The 26,110-nt window shown below is 38.9% G+C and overlaps 1 protein-coding gene across 3 annotated transcripts in view; it reads right to left on the bottom strand.

Moving 5' to 3' along the window:
• Window positions 1-3,874: 3,874 nt before the first annotated feature.
• Window positions 3,875-26,110, bottom strand: part of LOC116724175 (netrin receptor UNC5D-like) — a 228,829-nt gene continuing 206,593 nt past the window's right edge. For 2 of the 3 annotated variants that reach the window (XM_032569631.1, XM_032569632.1), the window contains exons 14-18: window positions 25,056-25,286; window positions 16,988-17,137; window positions 14,375-14,539; window positions 12,650-12,828; window positions 3,875-9,844 (exon numbers count right to left, since the gene is read on the bottom strand). In XM_032569631.1, the coding sequence (XP_032425522.1) occupies window positions 9,649-9,844; window positions 12,650-12,828; window positions 14,375-14,539; window positions 16,988-17,137; window positions 25,056-25,286 (921 nt within the window). In that variant the 3' untranslated portion in view covers window positions 3,875-9,648. The remainder of the gene's footprint in view (window positions 9,845-12,649; window positions 12,829-14,374; window positions 14,540-16,987; window positions 17,138-25,055; window positions 25,287-26,110) is intronic. The other variant, XM_032569633.1, reaches the window with a different exon arrangement.

The raw sequence follows: 26,110 nt of genomic DNA, 5'->3' as shown, positions 1-26,110 counted from the left end.
GTCATTTAAACACTAATAAAGTTCACTGTGGTTTCAAATTGTCTCGAATGGACTTGATTAATACAGAATTATTAGACTTTAATGATTAGATTTCAACACATTGTGGTGATGAGGATCAATGATTCATTTTATAATTTCATGTTGACTCAGCTTTTTGAAATAAGTTTCTTGGGAAAATGTGTACACACAAACTGTTTTTCTTTTCAGACGTTGTTTCTCTATTCCCTACATTCAGATAAAAGAAGTCGATTGTCTCCATAAAAACCCAGGAACAACAGAGACGGCCCACATCAGATGCTAAAAGCGTGAAGCCCGGTGAGTCATGCTTTAAACTCGATTACTTGCTAGCTGTCAGCACATTTTGTGCAACACGCAACAGTTCAGACAATTGGGAATTCTCATTGGACGGCTGTTCAAAGCAGGGTCGACTTAAAAGTTCATTTCCCTCCGTTACAAAACGACACGTACTTTAAAACTTTCCCAGCAGTTGGACAGAGCATTACTGACAGTAGATTTTACTACAGTTGTTTGAATTGACACAACTTCTCAAGCAAATAACAAAATAAGATCCGCATTGCTAAATGTCCGGACTCCGGTGTTTGGTTTTGTGTCAGCGTTTGTACCTTTAATGGTAACAGTATGTTAGCTTCAGGGGTAATTCTCTAAAAAGCTCCAGGATAAAAACTATAACTATTTATGTCGTTGCTATTTTAAAAACTGTTCAACTGCTGTGATTTTTTAAATTTGTTTTATTTAAGAAGTAGTTCATGGTCATTTACGCCGGGGGTTATGGTGGACTGCAGTGGCCACCGTAATTTTTCTTACCAAATTCATACTAAACATGAGAAATAATACATTGTTCCACCCGGGGTAAGTCGTAAATGTCACATTTTTGTGGTGCAAAGAAACCGACTGGCATAATTACTTTACAAAACAAGAGGGAGAAAATGGGGGAAACAAACCAACCAAAATATGACTTTAAAAACAAAGAAATAGAAATAATAATTAAACAAAATGAAAAACAACTACAACAAAAAATAACTTATGGAAATTAGATTAAACATACAATGATGTACAGTACAGACCAAATGTTTGGACACACAGTTGTGTCCAAACTTTTGGTCTGTACTGTACATAACAGTGCTAGACTTTAACTAAACCTCCAATTATTTTTTTTTAAAATCCATGACTCCTAATTGTGCCAATACAATCTAAAAGTTTTCTGAAACAAAATAAATGTTCTAACGGCTCTGAAATCTATTAATAGTTTTAAAAATATTACACAACTGTTTCAATACATCTATTTACAAATAAATTTATTCAGTTGTTTTGTGTCAGTATGTTCAGGTGGCTTGTATGGCTTTGCAAACTTGCTGTAAAACACCAAGCCTTGATTTTCCTTTCAAATAAAACTTCTTGGAGCTGTGAGTAAAGTTAGTATTGGTGACTTTTTTTTTATTCCTAAAAATAAAGTTGCTTATTTTTAATATAAGAAATACCAAGTTAAACGTTTGTCAGCGGCTGAAGTATTCTAAAAATGTTGAACAACGTCTTGCAGGACTGAAACATTGAAAATGTCTTTCTATTGATAATTGAGAAGAGAAAAACGCATTTTTGATGTGCCAGTTTTTGTTGGAATATAAATACAAATAGAATTGTTATAGATAAATAAAATAAATCGGTACCTGGTGGACACTTGTCTTGTCATTTCCTGGAAGAAACAAACTTCCCGGCCGAATGAAAATAACTTCAAATCTAAATCTGTCAGGCGTATAAATAATTCACGCTTTAGGCCAAGAGTGAGCGAGACTCCGGCTTTCTGATCCACCTGGCCAGGAATTACTGCAAGGACACCAGGATGCCGTTCGGGTTGGATAAGTGCGGCAGACCGGCGTCCAAGAGAGGCAAGATGATCACGAACCGAAGGGAAGGAACCGCCATAGCAGCAAAGGAACCGGCTTTCATTAGAACAGTGGAGGCCAGCCTCCATTCCTCTAGACAAGACACAGACGATGCAGAAACGCTCCAGAAAAAGTCCTACGCATAATAGCTGGTTATAAAGTACAGGAGGGAAAAGAAAAGCGTGTATTAACAGCCATAAAGCATATGGCTGGAGTGGTGTAGCCGCTTTCATCGTCTTATTGACGATGACAGCGGAGAAGCTGTGTGGAGACCAGAGTGCCATTGAGCTGCACAGGCCCACATCAAAAGTGAATGGACTAGAAAACAGTTCCGGAGTTAGGTTACTATTTTATTTCACTTTAAAGTCAGGAAAGTCCCTTGTGAACTCATTAGGCGCTGATATCGGCTAAATGTTCATTAAGGTACGCAGCAGGACTCACTCCCTATGGGGCTTGTTCTCCCCACACTCTGGCTGTGACTAACTGCAGCAGTGCATTATGGGATGTATAGAATAATGAGTTGAGTGCTGCACAACCTACAGATGGTATATTAATAATAGAAACACGGAGTCATCAGCTTTGAGCTCGACATGTCTGAACTGAGCTATAGCTAGCATCGTTGTATTGATTATTAAAGAGGCACAGTTGGAGCGCGTTAGTCGCTTATTGTGCTTTTGCTGTTTAATAAAATGATGTTTTTGTAATTAAATTGTAATGTTTTGTAATTGTATTATTTTTCTGGGATATTTAGAGTCACTGAAAAAAAAAAAATCTAGTCTTAAAACTCAAATCTACCAAATAAATTTGGGACAGGCTTTCAGTGTGGATAAAGTGCAAGTTTACAAATTCTATAACAAGGAAGAAAGAGTTGTGATTATTGTGATAATATAGTTAATATAGCCAAACATGTTTTTTTATTTGGATTTTGACATAAATGGATTAATCCATCTATGTCAATTATGAGATTAAACAGAATTAAAGAGAATCCCGAGAGTCAGAATTCTGAGATTAAAGTCAGAATCCTGAGCAATAAGTCAAAACCTATTTTTCTTCTTTTAGTGGCTCTAATCTTCACCCATTTCTATTAAAAAATATTGAGATTATACTTGGATTTGACAGATTCTGTTTAAATTACCCCTGGATTCCAGATAATTCTCAGGAATTACAATCGGATAAAAGCCCGTTCGGAATTTTTCCGACTTATTTACCCTGGGAAGGCTCAGGAAGGTGTGCGCTAAATGTCCCTGCAGCTGTGCATCGTTAGCAGTGACGCTGTCAAGAGGATCGGAGGTAATCAATGAAGAAAAAGAAAAAAAGCACTTTCACTGCATATTTATTTCAACACAATACAATATATACAGCATCAAAATGAAACATTTCCAAAAGGAACAAAACTAAAACAACAAAAGCAAAAGAGAGAAAACATCACCACTGATTAGCAGTATGGCTATCACTCTTTTCCCCAACGTTAACATTCATATGGCACTAAACTCAAATGTTCAGCACAGGATCTGTATTAAAATGTTTCAAAGCAAACACACACAACTGCAATTAAGTATCAGTGTAACTCTTCAACTCATAAATAGTAAAGATTCATTTATCATCTCATATATTAAACATATTTAAAAGGCAGTAGTAGAAACAACAAAATATCTCTCTCCGGCGACACCTTTGCCGACCTTAAACGTCTTTAAGCGGCCACTGTTTTCTAGTTTTCCTTCCAAAAAGCGACGCGGATCTCACCAACGGCAGGCTGTGAAAATAAGACACACCGTCTCACACTCTGAAGCTGAAATAGTAGCGGTACCGGGATAGGCTGGATTCTCGAAAGACACGGAAACACATCTCCTCGAATGTGTCCTTTCCTCGCACTGATACACACTCCGACTCTTGAGTTTCAGGTAAAGGACGGCCGGCGGACACGCTGCAGGCGACGAGACGGCCGCGTCATCTGCGGTCGCCGTAAGTTCCTGGCATCGGAGATAACAGGTTTAAATGCTTCTAGTTTTTTTTTTTTTCCTCTCTCTCAGGAAACGCCTCTGCACCAGCTATAAGGTGAACACTGTGCATGGCAATACGCAACGCAGCTTTGCATATAACATCCTAGGTTCTCGGATATGGAGTAGTAAGAAACAACAACAAAAAAAACAAACATTCTGGTCAGGCCTGTCTGGTTACTCTAAACCCACACAAAGAAGAGGCACGATTCGTACACAGGTAACTATAAAGCTAGAAGTTTCCTTTTATAGTCTTTATACAGATGGAGGCAGAAAACTGGATTGTTATTAGAGAAAAAAAAAAACCCATAATCAACAAAACAAAGATTTAAATTGGGAACAGAAACATGTTTTCAGAGTGAGATTTGGCAGCGGGATATATTGTCCAAGCTTTAAGCCAAAAGTCACACAGGCTTTAAACAAAACCCAAACGTCCAAAGTAATCATTACCTCCAGCGGTGTGTGTCCACAGAATGTTTGAGCTGTGGAATGAGTCAGAAGCTTGTTACTGTTTTGTTATAGATCTGCATAGCAAGGCCAGACTCCTTCCCTGATTAGAAGTCATCACATAAGCCGAGGAATGTAGAGTCGTCCTGATCCGCCTGCCCAGAAAATAACAAGAGCCGGACTAATGCTTTCCACTTTAATGCAGTAAAATGGATTTTTTTAGTTTTATTTTTTTTAACGCAGGTGTTCAGTTGGTATTGGTGTAACTTGAAGGCTCCCCCTTCCTTACAGGTCAATATTTCCATATCCATCTCACAGTGCCGTCTCTAAATGAAACCAGCGGTTTGGTTGCTCAGCTGCCTACTTTTTTTTTTTTTTTCCCATCCTCGATCTTCAGGCAGACAAATAAAAAAAGAAAAACAATTCCTTCTGTCAGATATTGTTCTCTTCTCTGTTTCGGTCTTCATTAGCTGTTGATGTTTTCCTCTAATGAAGCAGAGGATCGGTGCCAAAGCAACTGCTTTACTGCTCTCTACAAGGAAAGCCGAGAAAAATTTGGGGCGGGCTTTTCACGGATTTATTAATCAGTTCCAAAGTCTCCTCTGGTTTCGATGCCCTCTCTCTTTTGGCTGGGATTTGTTTTGTTTTTACTTCCTAAGTAGCTGCCCCAAAGAAATATTTGTATGGAGCTCCAATGGACTGTTTTATCTAATTTATTGAAAGCTATTTCTAGAGCTCAGCTTGATGCAGAAGCGTAAATAAGTATGATGGTTTGCACAATGATGTCATGTTGCCAGAAATGGTTTGGCAGGATTTTCAGGACACATTCTGTGCCTCAGCAGAAATCAGGAAAAAAAAAAAGACGGCAAATAATTGGAATGTCTGGGGCAAAATATCAGGAAACTAAAGAAGTAAAGGAATTCAGATTCTTGATGTAAGAAACGAAGTTAATGGCATTTGTGGGATTTGCCAAAGCAAACCTCTGCTGAAGGTCAGCCTTGGGACTCATTTGCCTACAGGTGGTAATAAATTAATAGTTTTTCCTAAATCTTCCTGGAATATAGCTGCTCCTACTATAACAGAGTTATGAACATTAAATTGATTACCGTTTTGTGTTCTCTTCAAATGTTTTAAAGGGCCAGTATTATGTATTTTCCATTCATGTAGCGCAATTTTATAGCACAATCAAGTAACTACTTTACCTTCAGTTGTTATAAAAATGCTTTACGTCTCAAATATGACAAACGAAATTCGTGTTTGTAGTTTAATACCTTAAAATTGGGTCTCTGTCTCTTTAATAAACTCCTGCTCTTTCTGAAACAGGAAGTCATCACAACATCGCTCCTATATTAACCCTTTAGCAACATTTTCACCGGCGTTTCACTGAGTTCCACCAGGTGTTTGCTAATTGCTGCTCGCTAGTCTGAAGGAGCTGAGTGGAGACGTCGTATGGGACTGCTGCTCTGTGAGGCAGAAGCTCAGGAGCTGCAGCCCAGAGGAGGAGCTTCGTCCTTCAAGGCGGAGCTAGATCCAACCAAGCTTTATTCATAGCTGAGATTAAATGATTTCTCAACCATGCATAAAAGAGTGAAGGCAATACTCCGGGTATTATTTTTGATGAGGGAATAATATTACAACATGACATAAAGCTCAAAAAAGTCATCATTACATAGCACTGTCCCTTTAAATGGAACTCAATCTTCACTAAGAGCCCAAAAGCAGCTCATCAATCAAATAGTGAATTTGAATTCAGACTTATGTTTGTCTGATTAGAAATTTTTTTTTATATGAGGAAAGCCATGAAGATTCTTTCACTGGACGTATGAGGGCAGAAGCTTATTATGCAACAAAAATCAGGACACACTTGGAGCAGCAACATAGCAGAAAAACAATAAAGCACGAACATAAAGGAACGGAAATGACTTCTCTATAAGGGGAGATACTGTTTGGTTTGTACTGTAGTATGGTTTGGAATCCATTAAAATATATCTATGTATAACGGAGCAATCCGGACTCTAAGAACATTGAAAACATTTTCTTAAGCACTAACCACTAACTTCAAGGTATTTTCTTGGGATTTTATATAGTTATGCACTAAAATCCCAATAAACCAGCATGAAAGTATTGGTTGTAACATAACATTAATATAAAAAAAAAAAGGGTTATGGGTTATAAATCCTTTTCAAGGCACTGTACGTCATAAACTTTAGCAGATAATAAAACTGTTGAGCTTTAAGATCCACTTGAGTCCAATTAGAGATATACTCTACATGTTTCAACAGCTGAGCTGAATTCCGGGTGAAATCTTATATATATATATTTTTACATAGTGATATGTAGAGGAGATTATGAACAATAAAGCCATAAGCTCTTTATTCTGTGGTGTTGTATAGAGTGCCTTTGGCCTGAAGAGAACTGCAGGCCCGCATCGTTTTCATCACGTAGTCCTGACTGAAACTCCGTCTCAGCAGTCGCTGAATGAAATGCACACTCGTGTGGTTGAATATCTCAAGTTATTTCCATAAACGCACAAATCAGCAAGAAGTTCCTGCCGCTGAGCCAGAAGAACCACATCAATCTGCATTCATCCGTTACCTCTGTGACTACGAGCCGTGACAAATTCAGACCAGGAGTCCGTCCTGTTCGCAACTCCACACTCAAACGCAAGAAGAGCTGTCAGGAAATCCTCTGTTTTAAAAGATCTGAAGAATCTTTTTTAAGCTTTTGGGATCTGTCAGATTATTGGCTGCTGGTTTCCAGGTTTCCGACCTTATCACGAGAAGAAATCCCAAGATAAACAAGCAAGTAAGCTAATAGCTACCTGAGAGTTTTAGCTGTTTCTCAAAAGCTGCGAGTGGAAAAGGATTGACCTCGTTGAGGGATTTAAGAGTTTTTAAAAACCGCTTTTCCACTCGTCTAGTTATTCAAGTCAATTTTAGTGAGGACAATTTTCTCCACAATTACTGACTCTCCAGAACCCATTGTGTCATTCCTGGTAAAGATGGGTAAAAAAAAAAAGAAGCCTGAAAGCAAATTCACTTTTCATAGCAGTGGCAAAATCTTAAATTAAATTTAGAAAAATTCACCCATTTATTTAATAAAGTAACAAAAAAATGTAAAGAGAAATCCCCAGTGCCATAATTGTTGATATAACCACCATTTGTTATAAGATGAATAAAAATGTTCTGCTTATTTTATGTTATAATATACTTTTTAAGCTGACCACTGTGCCTGGGAACTTTTAAAAAGTAATTCATAACTTCATGCTGCCTCCAAGTATAAACACCATGAGCCACAGAGGCTGTGTTTTTTTGCCACTGGCCTCTAAGTAGAATAATTTTCTCGTTACCACACACAGTAATGAAGAAAAACAAAAAAACCCTCTGAAGCTTTTTGTTACGAGAACTGCAGCACAGAGGAATCTCCTGGGATCTCCGTAGCAACAATTAGACACATTAGACAGAAAAACATTTCTATCCGACCATCACAAACATAAACATGTGCTTACTAAAGCGTGTCGAGTATTTAATTGGAACCATGTTTGGTAAAAATGGAGCTTTTCTGCTTTAAATAATCCGCCTGGATGCGGCATAGACGAAGCATAAACATGAGGCACGGTGGAGGATCTGTGATGCTTTGGGTGAACCAGGTGGATTCTGGGTAGAAAATTGACTGAACATTCGGTCATTCTAAAGGATAATAATTATATGATCATTATGAAACATATGAAAGGCGCTTATACCAAGTACTGGCATCGTAGCTGTCTATAACTTGTTTAAACTATTATTTCTCCATAATAAATGCACTCAAATTACATTCTGAACATAAAATTATGGCACTGAAATAAAAGTTGCATTTATTTTAAGGCTTCTTCCACATTTTTTTTTTTTTTTTTTTTACCAACAGCACCAACAGGTTCTGTACTTTGTTCTTACTTTTTTTTACAAATCTATAACCCAATTCGATATAAAATCATTAGATGGGGGGGATATCAGGGGTCTCTATTTCATCTTTTATTTGAACACCAGATTCCTTTATCGCGCCGTAATGTGAGCTGCCTGGTCTGTAAGAGGTAAATGAGTTAAACAGATGGAAAGCGAGTCCCAACACCGAGTTGAACACAAAGTCACTTTATTATTAAGCTAAGGAGCCACTGATTGAGGGGAGCTTTTTTTTTGTTTTTTTTTTTTAAAGCTGAGTCAACAGAAGATTGTTGCTGGTGAGGTTGACAATGATGCGGTGGTAATGGACAAACTCCGGCTGCAGGAGACTCCGCTCTGACCGCACATCAAAAAACCAAATTTGAATTCAACCATAAAAGAGGAGGAGAAGAAGAAGGAGAAGGAAAAATCCCCAGGGATCTTGAAAATACATCCCACTTCACCGGTGCCAGAAATATGAAGGCTGTGTGGAATGAAGTCACATGTCACACATTAAATTTCCTCCAAATTAACCAGACGCTGATTACTTGAACTCACGGGGTGGGATGGGTTGGTGTGGGTGTGTATGTGTGTGTGTAGTGGGTTTTGGGTGGAGGTAAGTGGTTCACCTCTGGCTGCTTTTCCAGATGAGGCACAGATCAGCTCGTTCCACCTCTGCAGTCTCTGCTTTGATATTTCTCTCTGTCTGCCGCCGATTGAAAAATGCTCCTGCATGCTTGTGGCTCATTCTTAAAATTACAGCTATCAGCGTGATTCATCCATCCATTATCTTCTCAGCAAGTGGACGCGTATCCTTTTAGATACTAATCACCGTCAGTGTCTCTGACCTTATGGAATGGAGAGGAAAAAAAAAAACTTTATATCTTTCTTCGTGTTTAAATCAAAACTGCAGAGACATTGAATTTACACTGAAGAAAATAAATTTCATTAGAAATCTATAAAATGAATGAGAAAATACTGTAAGGATATTTTTTGTTGTTGTTCTGGCCACTTGGATTATTTGATTACGTCTGGTTCTGGAAAGGGTGCGTTTGAAACCGACTCTGTCCTAGTTGAAGGAAATCCTTCACACGAAACTACGAGCGACTGGATTGAGCTCCGGAGCTGTTTTTTGGGGCGCTTCTCAATCGCAGGTGGTTTACCTCGCTGACGAGCTTTCCCAAAACCCATCGGTACCTCTCATAACACAAACACTCGATCTGTCCTCGACTTTGTCGTGTCTTGTGTGGACCATTTGGTTTAGCAGAGGTGTTCCTTTAGTAACAGTCTCCTCTTCTCGGTGGGTACGTCGGCACACCCGATCGTCGGCGTTCATGCAGTAAAGGTCTGTCGGGACTCGGACTGCGCCAGAAACCCTTTTCCCTACCCGAGTCTCGTCAGCTCAGAGTCTTCTTTGCTGCAGCCGAGAGCGCCGGCCTCCCGGGGGGACTGGACCTTTCCGATTTCTTCAAGGGCGCTGGCCAGAGAGTCCAGGTCCCCGGGGTCCTGGTGCTGCGCTTCCCACAGGCTCAGAATCACCGACGACGGGCTCTGCTGGCATGCAAAGTAGCCCAGGTTCCTACAGGTTGGAGAAATGGATGCATTTTAAAAGTAGACCAAGAAAATGATGTGATTATACAAAGAAGGACATTAACAATCGAATAAATGCACAGAGGTCAGGTGATGTTTGGGATTTATTACTATAAATTGACAGAAATGTTTTTTTTCTTGTAGGTGCATCTGAAGGACATCTTAGTGAATATTTACTGTATGAATGAACTGATCTGATTTAAAATAGAAGTTTCACAAAATTCTATAATCATAAGCAGCCAAGAGGCCGATGGTAATCCGGTAATTCGTAGTCAGGATTACAAAATCCATTGAAGCTCGTGGTTGTGATGTGACAAAAAACGTGAAAACTCTCAAAAGGCTTAAAGATTTGAGCAAAGCGCTGTTTGTGCGTTATTTTAGAATTTTCAGTTACAAATATAAAAAGACAATCAGAAATGATTGATGAATCAAATCGACTGACGCATGTCTGATGCATTCCCATCTCGGTGTTCAGTTTGACACCAACTTGCTGCAACGTCAATCAAATGCAGACAACTAATTGCTCAAAGTTAAACGTTTTACATCTAAGAACTATTCTGCACCAAATGCAAGGAAATCTCTGTAACACTTTAATTGACAGGATGTGCATAAGACTGACATGATACTGTCATAAATATGACATAACATCTGTTATGGACATGAAGTCTTTATGAATGTTTGTGACTGTGATCATTAAGTGTCATTTGGTAAATAATGACACTTTTAATGCAAAGTTGCTTTAAAAGTGTCATTCAAAGTAAATTAAAAGTGCTAACTTTGCATTAAAGTATCCTTTTTTACTGAACAATGCAAAGATGACACTATTAATGAAACTTTTAAAGCAACTTTCCATTAAAAGTGTCATTATTTCCCGAATGACACTTGATGATCACAGTCACAAACATTCATAAAGACTTCTTCATGTCCATAACAGATATTATGTCGTATTTATGACAGTGTCATGTCAGTCTTATGCACAGCCGTTCAAATAAAGGTTACCAAATTGTCTACACATTTCCGTCTCTCGTTTAGTTTTACATGTAATTGATTGGCTTTATAAGAACTTATATCTGAGATGATTTGGAGAGTGCCGATTCTTCTTATCTTTGCATTTTGTTCTTCTCAGAGGATTTGTCCGTACTGGAGACATTTTTACTGATCATGTGGTTTGCCTTTTTTGACAAGGTGGCGGCCGTTAAGTCGTTTTATATATAGCATATATATTTCTTGTCTCATCTCCATTTTGCTTTGTAATATGTGTATCACAAGCCAGTCAAAACTCTAAAGCGGAACAAATCTCAGCGGTATTGTGGAATGTATTTTATTTAAAGGAATGCAGAGTAGTGCACAATAGTTTCATCCAACACATGGCAGATTGGTGCGCTGCACGTCAACAAGTGTTTTCCCTCTGAAATATAAGTAATAAATCAGCCTTTATGGTGCAGCACCTTGAAACAGTATTCACACACTTTGACACACAAACACACCTACAAATAAAAGCTTTTGGATGTATTTTGTTGGGGTTTTATGGGACAAAATAATATAAAATAGCACATAACAGTGCCATGGAAGAAAAATGGCACGAGTTTCAAAGTTTTATAGAAATTGAATTTTGTCTATGTTAGTACTTTATGAAACTTATAGACATGAAAAGTTCCAATTTAAGATAAGCACATAAGATGTTTTAAAATGTGAAGGACTTTTTATTAGTTTCCATTCCCTCATCCAGCAGAGACTACTTAAACAGATTATTCCCATGGATGACAGTTCATTCTGCAAGAAAAACAGACTCCCATTTGTTCTTTACCTTCATTACTCTTACAAAATCTCTCCACCAGAGGGCACTGTTTCATCGCAGTGACATTTCATCTTGCTGCCTCTGTCTCCTCTTTTGCTCTCTTTTCCACTTCCTCACCCTCCTTATATCATTATGTTCCCACACACTCACAGAAATAATTACAGAAATCAGCTTAAGTAGGTAGAGACATTCTTATTACATGCTTCTCAGCGTGTTTGACTATGCCATAAAAAAAATAACTCTGATATCCGTTCCCATTTCTCAGCTACAGATGTTTGTTTTCAGACCCGTTTAGGCAAAACTCCCCTAACTGTGTAGTTGGCGCATAGCTTCCCAGTTAACTCGTCTCGCGTTCCTCTAGCCGAAGAGAAACAAAGGCAGTCGCGAGCCAACCGCAAAGATCTGAGAGCGGTCGTGACAATAAGCACTTGGTTATTGACTTCTCTGAAGCACAAGCGGAGATCAGCAGATCTCCAAATAAATAAAATCCTCCCACGCCCACACAAACACTGACCTGACACGAGCTCCGGAGTGTTCAGCAGGGGCGGGGGAAGACGGAGCGCGCGTAGCTGCTGCTGCTGCTAATGAGAGGCGCTAACACGAACACATTTTATCTCCAGAGGGCTGGGCTGTCAGCAGTCAGAGACCTTTCCTCAGATTTCTGCAAGGCACCACATCCGCTTTGCAGCTACTGTATGCTAAACTGTGCTAAAGTTGACCCCAACGCCCTGTTCCCGCCACCTCCCTCCCTTCTCGCCTTCAATACTCGTGTTTTAGATCTATAATGAAATCAGTAGAGTGGTGCGCAAGTGAAGGCTGGTAGGCGATGAAAGATAAAGTCTGACACTGGCTTAATTCCTGCCTAAACGCGCAATTCAGGAGAGCTGTGTTTGCGCTGATGAAGGAGGCATGAGATACGCTGTGCTTCAAAACAAAAGCTTCATTGGAAGATGTGCCAATGGAGTCGACGTGGAACGTGAAAGCTTTCATTCAGACCTGTCTATGTGGAGCTTCTGAGCCAGCAGCTGCCAGTCCTTCCCGTTGGCGTTGGCCGTGTCAAAGGTGGCGCTGATCCGCTGACGGATGGACGGGGGGATTTTGAAGGCCTTTGACCCTGTCTGAGAGGTGATGGTGCAGTCGGACTGCGTGAAAAAGGGAACCGCTCCTTTTTCATTCTGAAAACGGCAGAGGAGGAAAGAGAGAAGACGGAGGACAAAGAGTCACTGAGACAATGCGGAATCCAGAAATGAAAAGCTCATCCAGCGAGCTCTTGAATCAAATCAAGAAGTAAAGTGTAGCATCTGCTAACACCGCAACCAGTCACATCACAATCGATGTATACCGTTTGGTATTTACCCTCTTACAGGTTTGAATGTTCAATTGACTGCTAAGATCATCAACCAAATTTTGATGTCAGTATAAGACTTCGTTCACACGGCAGGCGAAGGCGACTCAAATCTGCTTTCTTTGCCTATTTTTTTTCGCGTACATGCACCTCTCACTCCAGTCTGAGCATCCCAATTTCGATATTTTCATTCCCCCAAAAATTCAATCTATGCCAGTTCCATATATGGTACTAATTTGGATACTTATCCAACATTTTCCAAAGTGTCTGCAGTCTCAACATTTATGTCTCATTTTATTTGGCTTTTATGCCACTGATGTGAGACATGCGTCGTAGTTTTGCACAAGAAGAAACCAGACGCGGTAAATGTGGATGTAAACAATGGCTGAAAATTATGATTATGAACTTATGAGAGAAGTCTGCGAAGCGCATCAGATCAAAATCCCACCACTCTTACCTCCGACTACATCCAGACAGACTTCTTCCCTAGAGATGCTGCAGTCGGCGCTTCACAAAAAGCAGTCGCTATTAGTCGTGCTTTCGTTTTATTCGCTTCCTGCGGGTTGTTCTGATTTTGTAACAGTACTGTCAGTTTTCATTGCTGAACAAACTTTAAAATTTCATCTATTATTATTTCCGTAAACTGCTGTGTGATGTCAACGTTCTTCTGCGCATGAGGGTTGCTTTGTGGTCATAAACCATTCACACAAAAGTCTGATTTAAATATTAGTATGAACAGCCAGGCAAAAAAATTAAATATTTATTTCAGAAATAAAATCTGAATTGAGCATCAAATCCTGCTGTGTTTGATGCATGTAAAGATACCTAAAGATAACCTTAGTATGCAAATAATGCTAACCTGGGTTTATGTGAATTTGTTGCCCCACTTGATAAATCCTGAATTATCTGTGATCAACCACATATTTCTGAGGCAATTTCAGGTAGTTAGTTAGTACTGGGAGCACTGGGAGAAGGCAGTGGAGCTCAATTTTTCCACAGATTATCTGTCTGATACTATACTGTCATGACAGAGTGAGAGTTTCAACAAATATGTAAAAAACATATATTTTAAACATGTATTTCTATTAAAGCTACTTCAGCTATACTGCAGCTTTAAATATGATTGAGAATCTGTGCAATCACCTTAAGCAGGCTGTTCATGCTAAACAACGTTCTGCAGTGTGTTTAGTGGGTGATTACTTTCTCCCACAGAACCACGCTGGCTTAGAAAACTGCAATTTGCATTCACTCTTAACATCTCTGCTTGATATTAAAATTAGCTTGATGAACTGAAACATGCAAGTTACAAAAGAGACAAAAAACAAACAGCAAGTCTTTCAGGTACGTGTTCGCAGCGCTGTATGAGCGCGGCTCACCTCCACGACAGACGTGTAGATCTGGAGTATCTGCTCCTCTCCTGTGACCTGTCGCACGCTGATCTTGCAGGATAGCTGAGACGAGGAGAGGCTGTAGCGCTCCAGAGAGAAGGCACACTGCAGGGGACACCGGTTACTGGCCCACACCTGAGAAAAGGAGAACTCCTGCGGAGCAGAGAGAGACGGAGGGTGGGACAGGATGACGGGATTAGGCTGGGCGAACGGAAAAACTCATTGAATTCGACTCGGGTCGGTTGTTGTTTCTGAATCTCGCTCTGCTGTTCTGCATGTTTAATTACGAGTCAGCGAGTGGCCTTGTTAGCCAATCGATGACGTTAACGAATCAAGAAGCTTCACCCATCAGAAGGAAAATCGGTAGTTGTAAAGTATTTTGTACAGTAACGAGAGAAAATGCAATAATTTGAGAAATATCAGGTGTTATGTGGAGGATGTGCTAAATCTAAAAAAAAAAAAAAGAAAAAAAAAGATCTTGCTAGTATAATGCTAGCACAAGTAATAAACAGTTGATTTATACTCAGCCTGTCTGTCTGTCTATAAGTCCGGATTCAAAAATTAACATCAGTGATTGTTCCTCTTATTACTCTAAATGTTTTCTGTCTACAAAAGCAACAAACAACAGCATGTACCTTGAAGTACTTTCTTTCTTTTTTTTTTTTTTTAAATCAAATGAAACTGAAAATTGGAATAATAGGTTGGATTCAACACTGCTACCTCTATCAGGGCCCCTACAGCCCTTTTCCCCTCTCTTTTATATTAGATTCTTCCTAGAATTAACATTCTGGAATTGGTCAAAACTGAAATAGACAAGTCAGACCTAAAGGAGAAACATAATTCAGTATTTTTCAGAAACATATGTGGTGGCAAGTTAAACTAGCTTTTTTGTAGAGCACGCTTTGTCCCAATTCCACTTTTGCCCCACTTGTTCTGAATATGTGGAAGTTAAGGTATGAACCTATTTGCTTGTCACCATTTCCTGACCTGTGAGGCTAAACACGCATGATGACTTGAGTGGCTTGTTCTGTCATGTTTCTCAGTCTGAGGATGGGTTCAGAAATATCCAGCTCTCTGCGCCATGTAATATTTATGCTGCAGGAACACAGGATGCTCATGGATTACCAATAAAACATTTCCAAACACACTGATCAAGTTTAAAAAGTACAAATATAAGCAAATCTTTATCTGAATGATCGTAGTACCTGTGGTTTTGTAGAAAAGTTATTATATCCCTCCTAAACAAATTGCAGGTTCCATTTTACAAAAAGTTTACAGTGTAAGATTATGGCAACTGCAATAACACATTAATTTAGTTCACCGGGATGCTGGGGGCAAGTGCTAAGGGTGATCTTTTACTTTATAAAGTGGTGTTCTTACGTGGAAAAATATATTAATAGAATAAAACACATTTATCATCTTAAAACGGCAGCATTTTATTTCTTTCCCTGGGGGCTACTACATCCTACGCCTGTTTATGCAGGAAAAAACTGACCAATTTGGAAAAATAAGAAGTAATACTGATCGTTGAACTGTTTAGTTTGCAGAACGTCTGTTCCAGAGCATACCACTTGGTTAAGAAAGGAAAAAAATGTCCAGTGTTTGTTCTATTTCTGTACATCTTGCTAAAAAAAAAACATTAGTTTACCACAAAGCAAAGTCCACGTTATCAGAACTAGTTCATTTTGAGCTTTAACCTCAACTCTAAATATATATGTATATATTTTCACTGAACTGCGTTAGTTTGAGGATTTATTGTCTTATTCTTCTCCTCTCCTCCACAGTCCTGCTGCTAAGCTCGTATCTTAATGCCGATCTTTAGATGGGGATCAATGTCGTGATTATAGAATTAGGACAAAAGATCCCTTAATGCTCACAGTTTGCTCTGCATTTCCACCTCAAATGTAGTAAGCTTTAGAAACCAAAGCTACATCTGCTGAGCATATGCAATCTGAAGCACGCCGTCGCTGTTTCTGCCGCCGCTACTCACTGCTGCGTGACCCAGACTCTGTTGCAGCCGGAACGGGTCAAAACGCAGTTGTACAGATGAATCACCCGCTCTTCAGACCCATCAGAAAAGGACAGCCACTTATAACTGCCTGCTTTAGGTGGCAGTCATGTCTGAATTAGAGCCTGAAGCCATCTTCCTGGTCGAATCTTCGGGTTTCCTTGTTGGTATTCTGGAGTTGCTACGGTGGGCTAATTCTGCTAATAAGATGTCGCTGGTGGGATAAACATCACAGGGCAGAACAGAACATGCAGCATGAAGACCCCTAGGAAGATAACTATGATATATCTGAGTGTGTGTGTGCTTTTTCCTGCCTAGTGGTCATAATTAAGTTTGTAATGCTGTGTGTGTGGGTGAGATAGCTAGCCTCCTACTGTGCCCTTGCTGCTGCCCTTTAGCTTTGATGTGACCAAGCAAGCAAAAGGCGTGTGTGATGGAAGAGTGAGGCTGCCGCTGAAAACGAGGGCGAACGCCTTCTTTTCATGCACATGGTCGCCACGGAGCTGCGTGCGCTTTCGACTTTAATGCCGATAAACTCATTGTAAACACTCCTCGCCGCTTTACACAACAGTAAAGGGTGGAAATAGTCCAACCTGGCAGGTGGTGAAAGGCTTGATGCTCCAGAGTAACCGCGGGACGTCCTGGATGGACACCTGGAGGCTGAACGTGTTCCCCTTAAACAGCAGAATTTTAGGTTCTTCGAGGAGCCGTCCACCCCTGCTGCGCTCCCCCACCACCACCTCCTGATAGGGAAAGAGACAGTTTAATGGGCTTTTTGTCTTTGGCACAGAAGGAAAACAGTTGCCTTACAAAAGAATTTATTTTGCTAGATTTTTTTTACCATCACAGCTGCAAAAATTAAAGGGGCAGTATTATGCATTTTCCAGACATAGAGTAGCATAATCAACTAATGTTAACTTCAGTTGTTATAAAAATGCCATATATACACAGTACAGACCAAAAGTTTGGACACACCTTTTAATTCAACGAGTTTCCTTTATTTTCATGACTATTGACATTGTAGATTCACACTGAAGGCATCAAAACTATGAATAACACATGTGGAAATATGCACTAAACAAAAAAGTGTAAAACAACTGAAAATATCCCTTATATTCTAGTTTCTTCAAAGTAGCAACCTTTTGCTGTGACCTGACTGGTTGCAAGTGGACATGAGTCCAGCTGTTCTGCGAACCTGTCGGAGGTTTCTTGTGAGAACATTTCTTTGAAGAGGTGTTGGTGGTTAAACAATATCCTAAGCTTTTGCACATCTCATCCAAATAGGGAGAGAGTACAGCGCAAACACAAAACGATCAACACATGGCTGCCTACGAAGCCGACAAGAAAGGCATAAATCAGTGAAGCGGCCAAGAGGCCCAACGTAACTCCGGACGACCTGCAGAGATCCACGGCTTGGGTGGGAGAATCGGTTGGCAGCACTGACCAAAGTAGCCTTTATGAAAGAATGGCAGGAGGAAAGTCGTTCTAAAAGAAAGCCAAAAAATAACAACAATAAAAACAAATCCTGTTTAGATTTAAAAATGATTTATGTAAGAAATCCTGGAGAAATGTGATGTGCTAAGTTAATACTTAGCAGAGCTAATCGGCCAATTTCTTTTGGCCGATTTGGAAACACCAAGTGAGACAGACAGCTGGAACTCATCGTACGTTTCATAAAAATGGAGGTGACAGCACCATGCTGTGGGGATGCGTTCATTTAACAAGGACAGGGAAGAAAACCTGCTGTAGTTGCAAAAGACCAACAAACTTATCACCCCAGACTTACAGTTAGTTTGCAAACAGAATGGTTTGCAAACATCAAAGAAAATCTGTGTTAAAGTTTCCCAGTCAAAGTCCAGATCTATTTAGACCAAATTTTAAATTTGTGGGAAAACATGACAATTGAGATGAACAAATACCCTCCATTTAATCAGACTGAGCTTAAGCAATTCTCCTAAAAAAAAAATAATAAAAAAATTTAAAAAATGTTTTGGGCAACAATTATTTTTGTTGCCTAAACAACAAAAATATGTTTTTAAATATTTTCATTGAAAAAACAATCCTGAAGAATTTTACAGGAAAAAATTCCTGAAAATGTTTTCTGGGAATTTTGTGTTCACACTGTGAAGACTTGAACAAACTGTGCAGGTTTATATGGAGATGTTTTTTTCAGTCTTCTAATATCAACAGACGTATTAACAACAAACTTTGTTGTTTTATTACCAAGGCAACCTATGGTTCATCTAAAACATGAAGGCTTCCTTTAACTGTGTTCAGTTTCTTAGATTTTCACCCAAGTTTTTCTTTCCAGTTTTCATTTTCGACAGTAATGCATCGCTCCTTAAGTTCAAAGTCTAGATCTGGTCAAAATGAGCAGGTGGAGAAATTCTCTCTTGGCTGTGATGCAGCTACCTCCTGACAAAAAAAAAAAAAAAAAAACATCTTTTGCAGATGAAAAGATTTCTCATATAAAAATAAAACTATTACTCTGAGCAGAACAGATGAATGTTAAATAACCATGTTGCAGAACACAATTAAGATGGCTCTGTGCTGAAAACCAGACAAAAAAATTTAAAAGAAGTTGTCAAATAATAAAAGAGAGATATGATTAAAACAAGCGATGTTTGCTTGAATTTTTTATGATTGGCTGGAAAACTAAAGTGCATAAAACACCAAGGAGAGAAAAAGAGTGTGGAAAAGTGCTTCAATCAATTTGTACTTGAAAATGTAGTTTTGATGGTCTTACTATATTAAAAAAAGACATAAAATTATATTTAAAAAGTGAAAAATGTCAGTAGCAAACTAAGGCCTGCATGATTTCAAAACAATAAGCAATCAGTATCTCTATAGTCATAGCGGCACATTAGTTAGAGCACAATATTTCACTTAATATCTAAGAATTAAAGAGAGAAATGCTAAGAAACCGCATGCATTTTACCATTGTAGCATTTTCCTTTGAGTGGAAACAGCTATCAATAAATTGTTGGTGCTTGCCCTCTGTCTCCAGACAAAATAGATGCAGTGAAAAAAGGTCTACTGCATGAAAAATTAGCCAAATGCCAGCTTAGAGGCAGGTGGACAAACCCCCCCCCCAAAAAACTAAAAGACTTTGTCTATAAAAGAGAAAAACAAAGGTTCTTCTCTTGGCAGACAAGCACAAAAAAAACAACAAAAAACAAACCAAAAAACAAAAGACAGGGCGGTTGACAGTAATTAAAAGCTTCCCAGGATGACAACCAAAAGAGGACACGATAATCTGACGGAGAACAAAGTAGGCCACACTGAGAGAGGAGAACAATGGACAAAAACCGCAGCAAAAGGAAAAAATCACCTGAAACAAAGCACAGATCAAGCGTTCATACCTCATTTTATTATTTCTGTGTACCATGTTGTGGTTTCTCAACAGGTATGAAGATCCATAAATGATCTGATTATTTAAGCATGATCTGCCATTCTAACAGCTATTGTTTACAGTACAGTAAATGAAGGATAGTCCAAGTTAAACAATAAAGACGAACAAAACTGCAGGGTGTTTCTAACATTTAAGACGTATCAGCCATATTGGCTGGCTATTATGATAAAACAAGTATATACAGTATAACAATGTATTTTTTTTTACTACTATACGTATGTAATGGTCATTGAGTCCCTTTAATGTTTCATACCTTTACAGTTTTAGGTTTTTGGTGTCTGGCATTTTTATGTATGAAATGAGCTTACAGCAGTGCCTATTCATCAATTTGTACCCGACCTAAAGTTATTTTCTATAATCTATTCATAATACACTGGAAAGAAAATACATATGACTCCAGTAGTTAGTATCTGTCAGCAGGAGATTATGCAGTTATTTTGTTTGGATCAGCACAGTGCAGATGTGGGTTTGCATCCTCTCTGCCCTAACGGTGATCAACAATACTTTAAAGCTTTCTGACGCTTTCACTTTTAACTCTTGTAAAAAAAAAAAAAAAAAAGAAAGAAAGAAAAAAGAAAAGAAATGGCACACATCCCACCCTGACGGTAAGCGCCACCGCTAAGCTAACAAGCCCAAGCAACCATGAAGTGATGACGGCAGAATTTGGACCTGAACTCAGCTCAAACAAACTGGATGTTGCCTAGGATTGATGAGGTCCAACCAGCAGTGGACAAATAGGTTCTGTCATTAATCTTCCCGTAAGTTGCCTGCACAAGACCCAAGGCAGTGACTCAGGGATCTCATGGATGCATTCTTCAAACTCCCGGGCGCTATCTGCTCTGGTCATTGACTTGAAACACAAGCTGTCAAAGCCCAGTCCTCGACACTTTCAGGTTGTGTCTCTGAAATGATTTAAAAGAAATACTGAGGAGGTAACTTAGCCATTCGATTCAAGTGTGTTGGACCCCGGGGACACATCTGAAAGTTGCCAGACACCGACGCTCGAGTACTAGAGCGACTGCTTGGCTCAGTGTTTGGCTGGGACTGTTTGGACTGACAGAGCTAATGCCACGGCTGAAAGCAGATGAGGGAGCTTCTCCATCGCTAAAAGACCCAGGATCTTATCATCGTGGAGGCACGAGGAATCAAGGACCTCTGAGTAACGCTGATCAGCGGATTTGGAAACGAGGACGGCTGTTATCCCAAAGTCCTGAATCACAAAGACAAGTTCCAGAAAGTACTAATGGAGCTTGGCTATCAAGGTCGTCTTGATTTTTTGTGGGGCCGGTTTCTGCATTAATGTTCGCTGTCCAGAAAATGAAATTCTTCCCTGAAGTTCAAGTCTTTCAGACTAGTATCTGCATACTTTCTCTTTTTAAATTCAATTTAAAGTGTTTCTATTGGTAATTTTTTGTGTCTATTATGAGCTAAAATAAAAATCTCTCTTCGCACTTCTTTCGTTCATGGTTTCACTTATTAGCTATAGTTTTCTTTTCTCTTCTAAGCAGCTTCCATCGGACAAAATCTGAGATGAAGATTCATCCTGGATACATAGGAATATTTAACGGCTGCTGATTTTAACACACAGCAGCTTCTGTAACAGCTTTAAACTACATTTTAAGGAAATTGTAGAAAACCTTATAAGATTAATTGGAGTGAGAAACTGTGTTATCAGCTTTATGGTTTTCACCAGATGTCAACATTCTTATTGTACGGTAATTCAAATTCATAAGCATGACACGGACTAACCAAGAATAGAAAAAGCGGGACTTTCATCTGCTTCCATTCACTTACACTATATCTGAAGAAAACAATGCAATTAGCACAGCAGAATGAAAATGGAAAAATATATATTCAAGAGCTGAAAAATATATATATTTCTAATACTTCACTTCACTTCTACAGACTAAGAATGAAAATTCTTCTCAGGTAGAAACCTCCCTCAAAAAAGGAGAAAACAACAAAAAAATCTGCACTTTTTTTGACTGTCGATATACTTTTTGGGGATGCTGGATGTGTGCAATTGTGTAGTGTACTTTGCAGATAATTCAGAAGGCGAAAAAAAGAGGACAATGCCAAGTGTGCAGGCTGCCTATCGATTTTCAAGCTCACAGGGGAAATTATTGCATGAAGCACAAAAGAAAACAAAAGCAAGGAAGCAAAACAGAAAACAAAACAAAGAGACCAAATAACCACGTGTCACTGATGGAGAGGTAGCGTGAGTTGACTCTTGGCACCTACATCCAATTTCTCATTGAGTACTTGCAATTTTGTCTCTCAAATGAAGTCAGTACTGATGCAGAACAAGTGGGTAGTGAGAGGCGACTAACGGGACCGTTTCAGAAAACCTCTCGTTTTGTTTGTTTGGCTCAGATGGTACAATGGCTGCTGCGAAATTTCTCTCTGACCGAAAAGAGCAGTTTCAAAGACGGAAAGAAAAAAAAAAAAGCACTTTATGTTCTTTGTGCGGCGGAAGGATGAGGACCGCGTTTCCACACAGCTCCACACTCGAGAACGCGGCGATGAACCCCGGCTCCGTGTCGAGCTGTGCCTCATTTTAACGTGTTCAAGTACTTTACAGATGAAATGTGTCGCAGAAACACATTTAATTAACAGACAGCAAATTAAACCGCGCAAATAAAGGGCAGAGAAGCAACCCTGGAGCATCTGTTGTCTTTGTAATTAAAAGTCCTTCTTTGTCTCCTCGTCATCAAGCGTCTCCCAGTGGCAATGCTACTTAACGAGTGGATCCTCAATGGAGCGCTGCACAGGCTGCAGTTCTTCCACACGCAACACTGCTGGAGCCTTATATCGTCTGATAAACTTGTATGTTACACAAGAAATCTTCAGGGAACCATTGCTTTTAGTCTTACAACTAATGTGCTTTAAGACCCACAGTAAGCAGTTTATTGTGTCTGAAAATATTCAGTACTGCATGGATTTTCACAGGCATGTGAAATTCACTGTGAAATTAGAGCTCCCTCTAGCACAGCCATAATGTTAAAATTTGTAACTTATATAGGGAATTCTTTATTATTTGCATAAAGCACTGAAATAACATTGTGTCAAGATTTTTTTATAACTTACGGCAATCTAGGAGGTTACAACCAAATCGTAGTTCTAGACCTTTTCTTGCCTCTGTCTGCTCAAGTTCAATAAAGCATAGCATCATAAAAGCTCGGTTGCCTTTTAAAGTTTTCCTTTCTTTTCTTTTTCAAATCTTAGCACCTTTTGTTTGATTGCTAGAGTTGTTATTTTGTCTTACAATCTCAGACAAAGTAAGTGAATTTAATAATTTGTTTGTTTGACAGACCTGCTAGCTCATCATGATTCAATCTTTGGTGCGAGGCCCCTTTTTCTTCAGCTAGCTTTGTTGGCTTTATTTGGCACATACTGTTTTACACATTCACTTTGTCTTTTTCTCTCCTCACCTGAACTTTGTTGCCGATAAAGGCATCTGCTTTTCATTTAGAGAATTCTTTCCTCAGGATGAAAAATGACTCAATTCTTCTTATTTCTTGTAAGACTGCCATCCCATTTACAAACAACAAGCTATTTTTGTCAAGGCAAGATATGATGTCTAGTTCTGTTCCTTGTGCTCCTGCAAAACACCATTGCATATCTCCTTTGCATTCAGTAATGTAATAATATAGGCCGCCTTAGCTAAATAATACATTACCTTCCTACAAGTCTAATACTGCAGAAGAGGCCATCTGATCACCAGCTAAGGCGGGCTGCCGCCGAGTCGGATTTGGATTTTAAATAACTTTTGTTCAATCAAGAACGTTGGGTGTAGAAAGAAATGAGAGAAGCATTCCTCAAAAGTTGACAAAAAAAAAAAAAGCAATGTGAAAGTTGTAGCCATTTTAGATAAAAAAATACTTTTTTAATTAAAAAAGTGTCAGGTCAAAATGTGTTTGGCATGAAGAAATTATTGATTCCGAAATTAATGGAACTATTTTGGCGAGGGATTATAGCAACCCGAGCCGTTTCCTAACTGTTGAGCAGCTTTTTGGCCTTTTGAATTTAAATTGTGTGATGAGCTCCAAGCTTTAAGGGTCAAAGCCATTGACCCTAATTTTTAGCTACTTCCACAAATTCTATCTATTTAATAAAGATCTATCAGATTAAAGCCTGGACTGTGGTTGAGTTACTACAAAATATTACCTCCTATCATTAACTTATTCATTAAAAAAATTACTTCAAATGATGTAAATCTACTTGGAGTATAAATAATTACATATACTGCATATGTATGCAACTCATGCAAAGGTTATGCAAGTATTATTTAAATGGCTCAGTAATGACTCAATGTTTAATATCACATTACTTTATGCAGGCGCTCAGTCTCCACAGACAAAGAATTTACTAATTTTGGAAGGTTTAAACCTTGAAGTGGCTTCAACAAACAATATTGCGATCTACTTTCTGATTAATTCACTGACCAATAAGGAGCGCTCATCTGCGTATAAAGCTCTGACATTTCATCTGGGAATAAATAAGTTGTAAAAAAAAAAAACATTCACATGAAGGCAAAACAATGCAACCATTCCCTACTGATTCAGCTTAGTCACTATTCAAAGATGCATCAAAGTAACACACATGTTCCATAGAGGTGAAATAATTTTTCACAAAATTCACCTTATGTGTTAAGACATTTTTAGATGTATGCCAGTTCACAAAAAGGAAAAACAAACAACTGCAGTCTGGTTGTCATTCATACATATATCTGTCTTTGCAGGATCCTGGTGTTTGACTCTATTTTCTTTCTGACAACTAAAGCAGGAAAATATGTTAATGATATCAGCTTTATGATACACTCAAGTTTTATGAGAACAGAGACAGTAAGAAGTATTTTGATGCATGTGAATGAGCTGCCCAAGGCCAAAATGAAAATGTTAGGTGATAATTGGTGTGGAACAAATTCATACGGAAGTGTAAGTCTAGTTTATTTATATTTAGGTGCCGAGACATGTAAGCCAATTATTTCTGTTTTAACCTGAAACGCTAAACATAAAGTAAAAGATAAAAGAACACAACACAATGTAAGACGACACACAGCATAACTTCACTGTAGCTAGCTTCCACGCTAATATCAATGGACTTTTCATATATTCAACCTTAATTTTTTTGCAAAAAAAACATACAAAATATGAAAACAAGTTTCTCCATTCTTCACATATAGATTTTACGAAATCAGTATGGAATTAAAAAAAAAACTTTTATATATTATATTTCTTCCCCGATACCTGAAAGGCGTAGGGAGTGTCGTCCACACAGTACACCCTGAGGGTGAAGCCCAGCGAGTTGCTTAGGTCTGGACTGCCAAAGACGGCTAGCCTCAGTCGCTTGCCGGCCTCCTGGTTCAGCGCCTCCCCCACCAGCGCGTAACGACCCGGCTGCTCCAACAGCACATGGCACGTCTGAGCCTCCAGCAGACAGTAGCAGGACGTGCTCTCCTCATCCACTGACATCACTTCCTTTGGTGGGAGAGAAAAATAAGATAAGTAAATTTAATCGTGAGAATTTTTTTGCAAGTCATTTGATTACTTAACCAAATTACTTACCTTTGACAAATGACTTTTTTTATCCACATTTTGTAACTTTACTGTTGCCATTTTATAGCACAATCAAATAAGTATCTTACCATCAGTTGTTATAAAAATGCTGAGTATATCAAAGATGACTTAAAATAAACAACTTCCTAATTTATTGCCTTGAAATTGGGCCTCTGTCTCTTTAAGAAACTCTTGAACTTTGTGAAACTCTGCCTTCAGGAAGTCATAGCATTGTTAGATCCTCTATCAGTTCTTTAACAACCTTCTGGTCAAGTGAGATATAACTTGAAGTTTTTGGCCTACATGCTCTGAACACATTATCCCTTCAGTGAAACATGGTGGCGACAGCAATATGATGTGGGGATGCATGCAAGCTAGCTGGTCAGAGGTGATACAAAAATGGATGGAGTTTAAAGTTCTAAAAGGCTTCAGATTGGGTCAAACATTCACTCTCAAGTAGGACGACGACGCAAAATTTACAGCCACAGAGCTACAATAGAAAGGTTTAGATTAACGCGTACTCACATGGTACAGTGACCCAGTCAAAGTTCAGTTCTAAAAAGGGGAACATACCCCAAGTGACTTGTATCTGTAATAGCAGGGAAAGCTGTCTATAAATTATTGACTCAGGTGGGCTGGATGCATTAATTTATTTGCAAAATCTTTTGAAATCCACATATCACAATTTCTTTCCAATCGGCCGGGTCTGGCACAACTTGCGCCGGTCTGTTACAAAAAATTCCAAT

Source organism: Xiphophorus hellerii, chromosome 8 (genome assembly GCF_003331165.1).
Source record: "Xiphophorus hellerii strain 12219 chromosome 8, Xiphophorus_hellerii-4.1, whole genome shotgun sequence".
Lineage (NCBI taxonomy): Eukaryota > Metazoa > Chordata > Actinopteri > Cyprinodontiformes > Poeciliidae > Xiphophorus > Xiphophorus hellerii.
Note: the sequence above shows the minus strand (reverse complement) of the source record. Positions and strands in the feature narration are given on the sequence as shown.